Here is a 12985-nt window from a genome sequence, read left to right on the forward strand (position 1 = left end):
GCTACCGTAATCCAACCATTCTGTACATTTGCTGGAAAGCCTGATCTCGGACCATTCTGTTAGCACTGGATATCACAGGACTGAAGCTTCAGACATGAACGGACAGAAAGTACAGTAAAAAATACAGGATTTTTCAATGTCCTTTTAAAACTTAATTCATTTCATGCACAAGACATAAAAAGCTCAGTGTTTGTGGTAACAGGGACGTCAGGGAGGATTGTATAGAACCAAACAACTGGAAACATTTTGGTCAAAAGTCTCTGTTGTCCCAGTACAGAGACGCCACAAAAATACACTTTTATTGGGGCTAGAACTACATGACGGGGTTAGGACTGATTTAACAAGTACAGGCACCCGTGTGACAGGTACTCATCTAATTCTAAATACAAAAATTGATCAAGAAGGCCAATAGTAAAACTACTATAACAGGACTGACTTACATTTACAGACAGCCAGCCATGAGGGCGATCTAAGGCTAAATACAAAATTACATCCAGAAAACCTTTAGCAGCACTACAATACACTGACTGGCTAACAATTATTAGATACAAATGTTAATGACACAAATTGTTAACAAATGTATATGTTTACACATTGCTTCACAGTGAGAAAGACATGGTTTGGGAAGAGTAAATGCAAAAAGTGCACCTCTTACTGCCTTCTGCCTAGACAAAATAACATCTTTAGTATACACAAAAGTCACAGTGGCAGTATTTTGAACAGGAATCATGCATGATTGCTTTTTTCTCTCTTTCTCGATTATTTAAAACAGAAGTGCACCAATGTTGAGCCCTTTAAAATGTACTGTATGTTAGCTTATAAATTAATAAATTAAAAAAATATAAATCCTACATTTTAAGCCTAGCGCTAGTTAACATGTACTATGCAAGTTATATAAACCGTGCAGTAAAGTGGGGGGGAAACGTCTGTGCTAAAAGCCCATTGTGTTCAGCGTCACCGACTGCTCCACTTCAGCATTCTCTTTGAGGAGCGTCGCTCTTTGTGCCGAGTCATCCGGGAGCTCGAAGCACGTCCAGCACGGGGGGGGGGATCGGCCCCTGCCAGCCAGGGTGTGGGAGAGGCATGACGGGAGCGCAGGCCGGGGTAATCGCGATCAGCACAGCGGGAAGGATGATGCGTTCCGTTAGCTCATCCCGCTCGTCAGAGCACCCGCCGCGAGTGACAAAACATGTAGCCTAGCCGCTACTAAAAAGCAGGGAGAGCTGCTCAGCGCCACCGATGGAATTTGACCGATTAAGTCACTGTTGAGTAACCAAACAAACCAACGATATTTGCCATGGCAACAACAAACATTGCCACAACACTACAACAAATTAAAAAAAAAAAAAAAAAACAGCTGGCAACTCACAATTTACTACCTTCTTACAGCACAGAGCTAAAAGATCAGGACAAGAATGGCTGTACTGCCCTCTTCGTTCGTAGGGTAGAACAAAGGGGCACATTTCACTGTCTCTGGAGGAATTAAATCCTCCTCTGAGGTAAACGTCCGCCCCAGCGTAAACCAAACACACGTCCTTTAAGGCGCCGTTTTGTAAAAAATCAGGCCTGGCTGCCCACCCCCCCGAGCCCTGATATCAGCCAAAGCGAGAGCAGGTCGTGGTGTGCGTCTGTAGGGCAGCGGAGGAGCCCAAGGCTACAGGAGCTCCAGGGCTGCAGATGATGTTAGTGGCAGTGCGAAACCGGCTTTGGGTGGCAGTGTGCTGTAGAATCTTCTGGTGCCCCCACCCCCCCCTTCTGCCCGCCCACCCTTAGCTGGTACTCAGTCTGTGCCAAACAGCCACCGCCTTCTCCGGGAGCGCGATGGTATCCCGCCACTGCTCCACCGCCTCCCGGGACAAGCTCTCGTACCCCAGGTGCACCTGCCGAAAAAAAAAAAGAAACAGACTGCATCAGTTTCAAAATTCAAAACTATTAATCATACAGCAAAAGCCTCTTTTGAAGCACACACTGCATTAAGCTCTATGAAAACACTCCCTGCATCAGTCCCTATAGGAACATACTGCATCGGTCCATATTAATACATACACTATTTCAGTTCTTCATTTTAATGCTTCAGTCCACTTCAAAGGCACATAATCCTCATGAGGCACGACAGAGGAATACAGCTTTTTAAAGTGCTCAAAACTCAAAATCCCAGTGAGTCAACTTAAACCTGAAATCATTTACTACCAGTTATCATTGACATGTTGGCTCACCTGGTTGAGTCCTTGAGTTTCATATTTGTTAGGATTCTTTTCGTGTTTTATAAGGAGGCATTCCTCTTTGTTCCCGCTAAAAATCAATAAAGCATCTCAAAGGTTCTTTCTGCTTCTTTTTTCTGAGACACACACTCAATCGATTCTTCCATCCCAACCACATAGCAACCGAAAACCTTACAGTTGATTATACTGACTGTCCTCCTTATCAGCCAATACAGGTATTCAACCTTACAACCAACAAGAAAACCTGTACTCTGAGGACACATTAATAGACTATTTTCAGCCATTTTGTATTTGTAAAGCTTCTGCCCAAACTCTTGCTCACCTTAGTGAAAGTCACAGAAACTTTGAAGCAACTCATGCATTGTGCCACATCACAGTTGTTAATCATTCTAGAGCCTGTCCGACGATGTGTACTAAAGCTGTACTAAGATCCCTAAGATTGCAGGAGTCAAAAAGGAAGCAAAACACCTCCAAGAACTACACCAAGTAACCGATACATCTGACATTTCAAGGGTTGGATACATCTGACATTTCAGGGCTCAACGGCTGGACGAAAGGAAGAGTGAGAGGTTTTCAGCGGGAAACGGGATACGTACGGCATGCAGCACGTTAACCTGACTGCGACACAAGCTCACCTGGCCCAGGAAGTGCTTCCTGCGCATGGAGCCGCGGCTGTAGAGCTTGGCGGAGATGTGGACGCCCCGCTCCTGTGTCGCCACGGGAAACGGAAAGGTCTCCGCCCACCTGGCCTGGCCCCCGGAGGCCCTGAGGGCCCGGGTCTTCTGCTTGGTCACCAGCCGCCCGAACGAGTGCATCTCCACCTTCACAAAGAAGCCTGCGAAAGAGAGAGAGAGAGAGAGAGAGAGAGAGAGAGAGAGAGAGAGAGAGAGAGAGAGAGAGAGAGAGAGAGAGAGAGAGAGAGAGAGAGAGAGAGAGAGAGAGAGAGAGAGAGAGAGAGAGAGAGAGAGAGAGAGAGAGAGAGAGAGAGAGAGAGAGAGAGAGAGAGAGAGAGAGAGAGAGAGAGAGAGAGCAGTGGGAGAGGGATAAAGAGCAATGAAAAATTGAGGAGTCAGAAAGAAAGAATGATAGAGAAAGGGGAAAGAAAGAAAGGGTGACATACAAATAAATGAGCAGTGACTGAAGTTACATCTGAGAGGCATTTTGTCCATAAATTAATTTGTGTTTTATCACCTATTTTATTTGCGGACCACATGGAAACTACTAAGTCGGCACCCATTCACCGTCAATATAAAGCACACAAAATGGCAGACAACTGGAATCCCACATGCCCCAGGTTTGGAGGTTAAAGGTGAGGAAACCTACTCTGGCTGAGGGGAGCAGAGGATGCTGGGAGGTTCTGCGCTTCCAGCACCTGGATCTGAATTCGACCGCTGACTGGCTGGAAGCAGGTGGCAAGATGAAGCTCCGCATGGCAGACCTGCAGGAAGAAGAAGGTTCCCCGGCTAGTTCCACATGTGTAGAGTCTCACAGAAAACATGCACAGAAACACACACACATACAAACACACACACACATACACACACAAACACACACACATATACCCACAAACACACACATATAAACACACACACACCCAAACAAACACTCGCACACACACACAAACACACACACACACACACAAATATAACAATTACATACTTCTTCTTTTTGGCAGAGTGCAAGACACCATTGCCTAAAAAAGCCACCAGATCTGTTTCTTTAAGTATGTGCCCCTTTTTCACAAGTAACCAAGTATCAAACCCCCTGATGAGGGCCATTCAGACCCAAAGCCCCTTCAGACATATTAAAATGCATTCCTGGGCAGGACAAAAAAAAAAAAAACCACACGTTGAAAGGCATTCGCGGAAAACATCCGTCACACAAACGTCACTCTGTCCCCGGGGGCATGACAGCGGGCTCCACGCTGAGGCAGATGATGCACGCACCGATTTTAAAAACCGTAGGAAGGGACATAACCGCTCAGCGCCCTCCTTTCTTTTTTCTTTTCTTTTTTTTTTTACCTGAAATACAGGCCCATTATGGGCAAAGTCTCGCCGGCGTTGTTTGGGTTGTGACCTACTTTCCCCCCGCCTTAAGCCCACAGCACCAGCATGCTAACCTCTTTCCTATTTTTCGCTCATCAAAAATTGCCTTCGAGCCCAATTTCCTTCCACAGCAAATTGCTCCCCATCTTTTCTCCCAATTGTTTGTTCTCTCTTTCAAAAATGTCCGCAAAAGATTTCGTTTCCTTTTAAAAACCTCTGGCAATTAAAAAAAATCGGTTGATTTCGTGCAATATACAGCACTAATGTTATTCCAATAAAGATGGTTTTTACATATTATGATTTATGTTAGTTTGCTCAGCTGTGTGGGGGGTTAGGGGAGCTGGAAATATATCTTTGTCTATCTGGGCGTCAGTCATAACCAGGAGCACTAATGTGCTCATACCATTTCTCGTGAGCAGCAATAAATTCTGCCCAGACCAAGTCTGGCCTGTATCAAAGGTTTAAAATGTGATCGGCCCACTAATATGGCCTCCGTCAAGCTTACTGCAGGAGCGAATAAGGGACAGTGACGCAAATGCGTCATTATTAGCCCCTGAAATAACTACCTTACCGTAATGCCAAGTAGTAAACCGGTCGCTTATTGCCTCAGACACACAATTAATTACGCAGTGTAACTGGATAAGGTTTCTGGGGGCTTTCTGAGTCTGCGGACGTTTCCTTATTGGCCAGTCATAGTCGGCGGTGTCATCTGCAAGGCGCACTCCAATAAATCTGCACCGCCGGGAAAAAAAGGGCTTTAACTTTATCTTTCACAGCTGCGCCGACACTAAACCTTCCCTTGCACTGAGATGTTTAACCCTTTGAAGAGAAGGTTTTTTGGAATGTTTTTTTTCAAAACTCTAAGTCAGTGTTCTAAAACTCCACAGCACCACTCCAGTAGTGACCGTGACATCAGCATTAGAATGTTCAGATAACAACATTCTAATCACATATTTGTGATCTCTTAAAGGGCGGACCAGCTTGTGATTCCTAATAGTCCTTCTCATGAGGCATTTGTTCTTTCTGTGAGGAATATTTGTGCATGAACAGCCGAGCTGGCTCCAGGATCTTAAAGGGTTAACAACAGCCAACACAAATTAAAAATATAGTCCACCAGTGTCCAAACGGCTGTGTGCTCTCCTGTCCTGGTGGCTTTGCTGGTGTTTCACAGACCAACAGTGATATAACGGCTGAAGTTTCGGCAAGAGCCTTACATCAGCAGCACATTAGCATTTTAATGGCCTCCATGCGCGTTGTGAGTGACCCATTTCCCTGTAACTCCTGCTGCAGTGGAACCGGCTCACCTACGGATTCAGTGACGCATTAAATGACTGAGCGTTCACTGAGTGTGAATCACAGGAGAGGCACGGCGGAGGGCAGGTGAATGAAATATAACATCATTTTCAGTGATTCAGCACGAGTCTTCAGCCAAAGACCCGCGCGTTTCTAAGTGTAATGGGTAATGCAGTTTCCCTTGCACTGATAACCCTTTAAGCCTTTAGTTTAATCCTTTGAAGAGTAGGTTTTTTGGAATGTTTCTCCAAAATTTTAAATCAGCGTTCCAGAACAGCATCACTTGAAAATGACAAGTAGTGATGGTTGCGTCAGCATTAGAATTTTCAGTTAAGAATATTCTAACTACATATTTATGTGATTAGAATGTTCTTAACTGAACATTCTAATGCTGATGTAACAATCACTACTGGTAACCGAAAGCATTTTCCAGAACACTGATTTAGATTTTTGAAAAAAAAAAAAAAAACATTCCAAAAAAACAAACTCTTCAAAGGGCTAAATAGGGAACCAGGCCCAATGGGGGGGGGGGGGACTAACCGGGGCTCTGGATGGTGGGGTTATGTCCAGCCAGTGCTCCGTCTCCTGGGGTCCCAGCTGCCGGAGAGAGAGGACGCACTCGCCCAGGGTGCACTTTCGCGGCAGGTGTGCCTGCAGCCGGAGCACCAGGCTGGCCGTGTGCAGCTGCTGCAGGTGCAAGGCAAAGACGAAGGTCTCCATGAACTCCGTGTTCTGGAACAGAGAGGAGGGGAAACGACACGGTGAGTTCCCATTTCAATCCGGAGTCACACTGGTTATTTTTTATGTCCTCACAAGTTTCTTGACACCCCAGTTTGAAATGTCATACTGCCACTGAAAAGATCCCTGCCACTTTGGTTATCAATGCACTCTCCACCGAAGCATGTGACATCGGCCACGGCTTCTGATCACTCCACAGTTCACAGGTCAAGCTCAAGCTCAAACACACACACACACACACACACACACACACACACACACAAGTCAGAGGAAGACTTTGTGTGCAGCTCAACAGGTGGACTTGTGGGTGTCCAAATGACCAGCAGGGAGTTGCTGGTGAATGATGAGATTCTGTCATCCCAGGCTACTGAACCCTTCCCAGTCCAGGGTGACACTAGGGCCAACTGGCAGCTTCCAGCTACTGTCAGCCCTGCCATGGTCTAGATTCAAAACCAGACCGTGGGGCCCATCCATGCATTAGAACAGTGCTTTAACAGGATAAGCCGGCCCAACAGCCCCCAGAAACACACTCCTGAGGACAAACCCAGAGTTCAAATACAGATAATCTTTTCATGAAATATCACATTCGATTTTATTCTGTAATTTTCACAATATTCACACCGTGTGCATGAGCTGACCAATGCCCTTATTTGGACCTGAAGTACATTGAAAGTTGTGTGGTTTCAGGGTTGCCAAGTTGGGCTCACAAACTGTGTGGTTTCAGGGTTGCCAGGTTGTGCTTACCGGTGAGGCTTCTTTCACTGAGCTCTTGAAGTGCACGGGCTTGGACAGGCTGATGACGCCTTTCACCCCAATCTTCTGCAGCCCCCCATTGTCCACGGGGAAGTGGACATTCTTACACTGGAAGAGAAGCCCATCATTTATATGACACACTGTCCATTATCCTTTTCACTGAGATGATTTCACTCTTCATCTTTCCGTCTCTCAAAATCCCTTTTAGGTGTTTCATGAGGCAATGACCTACACTGTACACGTACTAAAAGAAATGTGAAGTAAAAACTCACTCCTTTAACACAAAACAAAAACAAAAAAAGAGGATGAGGGAGTGTAATGATGGAGGAGGAGCGAATGGGGGGAAGGGGTTCAGTGAGATGGAAGGGCTGGCTGGTGTTGCCGGACCCGGCACTCCACGCAGACAGAGGTCCCATTCAGCGAGCTGCGAAGCTGCACAATGGAGCGTTTCACCTGGGAACAAGCTTCGCCAGGTGTGTAAGGTTACCTGCACCAGCGTTATCCAGATCTGCTCCAGGGCCTCCTGGTAGCACAGCCTGACGTTCATCATTCCCGGCTCCTTTTCATCCCCCGAGAGAGCGATCGACTCTGCGCAGAACACACACACACACACACACACACCGTCACCGAAATCCGCTGACATTCACTCACGGGTGTGTAAGCAATGTCCCGCTTCTCTACGTCTCACAGATGGTACAGCTCAACTCCAGAATCATTCGATCCAGTTAATTTCTTTCATTTTAAAACAAACGTGTGTCTGGATGTTGAAAAAGTCTCACACTTTGTCTTAAGAGACCGTCACCGGCTATCTCTGAGTTTATCTTAGAAATGCCTTTTTGTGGACATAAAGCATTTGGAAGCGATTACGGTGTCTGCCTTTTGATGGTCGCACAAGGCGCAGAGATCTAAATCTCATCTGGTCCTTTCAGGGCAAAAGTTACGGAGAGGGTATTTTGTCTCCCAGAAGAAGTCTATAAACCTGCACTGCAAAAGCATCAAACATACACCCAGGATAAACATTTAACGGGACGCTTGTGGGTGTTTGTCTGGAGTGAGCGGTGGGGTATGAAAGGGCAGTTAACGGCCGGCCCATATATGAATGGTTACCTAGGCTACGGCTGCTTTCGGGGGAGTCTCTCATGGACGACGTGCTGCTCTGGATACTGGACACCGATTCATACCTCTGGGAACAAGCCAGGAGAGATTGTGTAAGACATCAATAACATGCCTTGAAGCTAACCCCCCACCCCCTCTACCCCCCCGACCCCGCCTCCCCAATCTGAGGCCTAAGACCAGCAGGCCTCTCCATACTCAAGTTCTTAGAATTTAAAAGAGTACTAAATTCCATTAAGACTTCAGAAGTTCTGAAATTAAATTATTACAAGGAGGGAAAACTTGGGAGAAGTAAAACACAACACAAACTATTTCCATATATGGTGGGGGGGGGGGGGGGGGGAAGCCTAAAACTTCTTGGAAATACCCTGGAGTTCCACAATGTTTTGAAGAGAATTACAACAATTATTTGCACTGGGACTTTTTTTCATATACTGTAGATAACCTGCACCCACCAAATATACGAACAGAATTAACACTTCAGAGATAGAGGAGACTGAGTGGAAAGTTATATCATATCTACAGGTCGTACCCTGCCTAAGAAATGCCTGCAGTGTTGAGATAAGAATTGCAGGGCCTGGGACCAAATAAACGACAGTGAACCAGTCTGTCAGGTTAAAACAATCATGGCAAGCACTCATTTAATTATCTCAGAAACAGCAACAGGTGACCATGTCAGAGGAGATCTCATTTCCAATTATAAGAGACTGTCATCCTCAGTTGGAGATTAATGCTTGCTCTATTAACCCAGCCCTGGAATCCACGAATGAAATCCTGGGCCTCTGAACGTTTTGTTTTTGCGAGCTTTGCATTTAGAATTGTTGTTCATCATGGCTTTTGGCAAACCTTAAAATAAAACTGTCGTCATAGCTCCAGCTTCATATCTGTTATTCAATATTATTAATGGAGTATTAATGCCAAGTGGATACAATTTCCTTTACACAGCTGACAGGGCAAAGAACAGCCCACTAAGGACAGCCCAAACCTCACCTTTTGTTTGTGGACAAGACCAAATAAAGTTATCAGTTCAAAAGTCACTTAATCAACAAAGATAAGTTGGAGCATACCAAGAAACTCGTCGAAACTTGACGTACAGTATTAAACAGAATAACGTATGTTATTATTTCAATGTGTCATGAAATATAAGGAGTATATTAAGAAAGCAAATTGATTTATGTTAAGTTTATAAACTTATAAACAAAAAATGGTGGAACTTATGTGTCTGTGATCATGTGACACAGGTGTGTGTGGACCCACAATTACCTCCATGTGGCCTTGGGGGTGTGTGAGATCGAACATGGAGTTGCTCAACCTGTGTTTCCCATTCTTCAGATCCCACACTGAAACACAAACATTCAGTCAGAGCAATTTTGGTTTTGACCTTTAACCCAGGTAAACCCAGAATTATTGTCATCCACTCCCCAATTCCTGTACGACAAAATGTAAACATTGGAAAAAAAAATTAAAATAAATCACATGCATGGCTTGAGTTTGCCAACTCCCGGACAGTAAAACACATGCAATTGGCAGAAATTACATGTGCAAATATTTGACCGGCGTGCATCTACGTAAAATACCAGGACTTTTATTGTTACCCCAGCAGGACACATACCAGATTAAACACACTGTTTGAACAGGTCCTTTTTTTTTTCCTGCCATAAATGATTTGCAATCCTGATTAATAAGCTGCACAAAAACGTGTGTCTGGATCAAAAGCTAAGAGTATATGCATAAATATGGAGGAATTAGTGTATCTGATCCCTAAACACACAGAGAATGGTACAGTCTATCTCCGAGTAAAAGCAAAATAACAAACATTCAACATTCAAATAGTTATGAGCGCTCTGAACATTACTTCCCCGAGATTTAGAAAAAATTCTGAACAGGGTGAACGGAAAGGCAGATAACCTCCTCAAGGCCAGAGATGTTTCCGCTTGACCTCCTGAGAGCCAGCAGAAATAAAGCGGAAGGATTTTCTATTTTTCGCATGACACAAGTGTCTTGGGCGACAAAAACAACGTTGCAGCGAAAACATTTTCTAAACCACAATTTATTCTCGCTGAATGTCCCTGGCAGTGCAGGTTTCGTCAGAGCAGGATATATGGTTCTTGAGATTAAGACCAGGGGGACTCGTGTCCCCCTCAGGGAACAAAAACTAATTTCTTAGAAGGATAAACGGATACTGTACAAATCGGCACAGAGAGGTCATTCTCTTCCGGGCATACAGTACAAATAAAATATACAGATAAGCCGGATATCTCGAGGCAGGGCTGGGTTTTCATTTTCTTTTATTTTTTCCCCTACCTAATCCGTACGTATTGCCGGTCCTGTTTGGGGAGAGTCGTTGCGCGGACCCCGGGGAGATGTGGTCCGCCGTGAGGCTGGAATGGAGTGTGGTGCAGGGATCGTAGACGATGTGACTGGCACCTGTCAGTTCTGCCTTCCGGTCCACGTAGGTACACCTTGCAGACCCTGGAACGCAGAGAGGCAATAGAACATACACGTAGGGGCACAGACACAGACGTACGTAGAGGCACAGACACACACACACACACGTACAGGCACAGTCACACACACACACACACACACGTACAGGCACAGACACACACATGCACACACACACGGGCACAGACACACACACACACACACACACACGTACAAGCACAGACACACGCACACATACACGTACGGGCACAGACACACACACACACACACACACACACAAAGCACACATACACACAGGAATCATTAGACCAAAGTTTAAGCAGATCACACCCATTCTTTAAGATGGACAAACAGAATATCATCACACATCAATATCAATGGGGAATCCTTGATATTCTGAAGATATTCACTCAGCTTTAGCTCAAACTCATTTGTACACATTAAATAAATACTTACTGAAAACCTGATACAACAAAAGTATTCTCAAAAAGATACAAGCTTTATTTTTAGCACAATGGCACAGCACCAACTTCCTAGTTTGTGGTTATGAAGTATATAATCACACTAGTCTGCAGAGTTAATCTAACCTAATATCAGTCAGACAAAAAGAATATATTCTCTGTTCAGAGCAAATGCCTGTTTGACAATTCTCCTTTCCCTGCAGTTAGCAAATCTGTCAAAGTGTATGTTCTGCCCCTGTGGTTCTGAGTCAGAAATTAAGGCTCTGGTTAAGGCAAGACGGCAGCAATGACTTTAACAGTCTTAATTTCCCTGGAGGCAGCCATTCAACCAGTGCACACCGTCCAGACCGAAACCTTTCCAGAAAAACCTCCACCCAACCCATTTCTTTTCCAGTTTACTCAAACAATTTGTGTAAAAGCACCCAGTTCTCGGTACACTGAAAGCTCGGCCTGAGCAATGGAGGTTCTGCGCAGTGTTAAACCGAGGGTTCGCCGGGCCGTGATATTTTACAGGCCACCATTTTCTTTTCTTTTTTTTTCAAATGGGGAAGTCAGTAGGTTTACTAAGCCCCTCAGATGACTCCTGAAACAAGAAATAAATCCTAAAATGAGAGGAAAAGAGGGAAATTGGGAGTGCAGCGTGGAGCGTACCGTGCAGCCCCTCCTGGTAGCTGGGGTACAGGGACCCACTGGGCTGGATGTAGGAGGGTTTGAACATCGGGACCACAAAGGGCACCTCTTTCCCATGGGGGGGAAGCTTGGAGAGGAGGTAGTCCTCCGAAACACCAACCACTCGCCTCGGACCTTCTGAGACGACCCCTGAGACGGTGGTGCTGGCCGGCACCACTCTCATTTTAATTACTGCAGAGAAAAGTAAATAACCAGTTACACTCACTTACTAATACATATGAATACATAGTAATGGTCATAATCATCATTATCTGTACATAGCCATTAAAAAAAATAAGATATTTTATAGGAGTCTGGAAATATAACTAAAAGTGACAGTAAACATTGAGGAATAGTCTTGACGGTATTTGCGAAGTTGGAGTTCCAGATACAATTACAGCTCTTACTGAATTTCGGCTCACTCGTGATTATAATGAATGTCCCTAAAATGAAACTGCAACTAAAGATGGTATGCTAACTTCACAGATATTAATCTCATATGCCACGGCTCCGATAAAAAAAAACGTCAGTGAACGGCCCACCTTGGGTCTCAGTCTCCTCCTTGCGCAGAAAGCTCTTGCAGCAGTTTTTGATGCATTCCGTTGCCATGTTGTAGAGCTGCTTTGGATTCGACACAGGGAACAGGAACTTCGGTACAGGCGCAAGAACCGTTTTTGTCTGCATTCGCGGCTGATGATTAACCAAAAAATCTCAACTTTCTGATTTAAGGTTGCACTGAATTAGTATGCTACATACTCCTATACTCTTGTCAACTAAAAAAAAAAAACACTTCAATATTGAAGTTGATTTTGTGCATCAATATTTCTTAATATAGGTTAAAATATTAACGTTTTAGTGGAAAACGCAGAAAATGTCTGCGCTCTCAGCTGACAGAAGTTATTAACCTACCCCAACTAGTTCTCAACAGCGTCAATGGTATAACACTTGATGACCCAGCGACTGGCAAGTTTTTAAAAAATGAACCCCCCCATGAAACCACAAACGTGGCAAAATGGACCGTTTGGACTTACCCGTACGATTGCTCCGCCGGAGAAGTATAGCTCGATCGTTCATGAAAACAGGTGTACTACAGTCTCTTTCTGCGCTCATTGTAGTAGGCTAAAGCCCTGGGGACTTCAAAAATTTCGGTCATAGCGCCCTCCAGTTACACGCCTCTTCATGAACGTGTCTGACGAGCTGGCAGATTCTCGCGACCGAATCGAGAGCGCTTTCTTTACAATAATCA

The 12985-nt window shown here is 44.9% G+C and overlaps 1 protein-coding gene across 2 annotated transcripts; it reads right to left on the reverse strand.

The window, feature by feature from the left end:
- Positions 1-127: 127 nt before the first annotated feature.
- Positions 128-12976, reverse strand: LOC118209162 (tandem C2 domains nuclear protein). 2 transcript variants are annotated; one of them, XM_035384333.1, is made up of 12 exons: positions 12771-12976; positions 12282-12357; positions 11722-11931; positions 10469-10636; positions 9428-9504; positions 8159-8234; positions 7539-7639; positions 7043-7159; positions 6101-6292; positions 3546-3660; positions 2858-3057; positions 128-1880 (listed from the first exon to the last, which is right to left on the reverse strand). In XM_035384333.1, the coding sequence occupies exons 2-12, from the start codon at positions 12346-12348 to the stop codon at positions 1770-1772; spliced, it is 1434 nt and encodes a 477-aa protein (XP_035240224.1). In that variant the 5' UTR covers positions 12349-12357; positions 12771-12976; the 3' UTR covers positions 128-1769. The 2 variants fall into 2 exon arrangements, with proteins under 2 accessions (XP_035240224.1, XP_035240217.1); XM_035384326.1 differs by having other exon boundaries at positions 12282-12360.
- Between the last annotated feature and the right edge of the window lie 9 nt (positions 12977-12985).

The sequence above is a fragment of the Anguilla anguilla genome, chromosome 1, assembly GCF_013347855.1.
Source record: "Anguilla anguilla isolate fAngAng1 chromosome 1, fAngAng1.pri, whole genome shotgun sequence".
In the NCBI taxonomy this organism is placed as follows: Eukaryota; Metazoa; Chordata; class Actinopteri; order Anguilliformes; family Anguillidae; genus Anguilla; species Anguilla anguilla.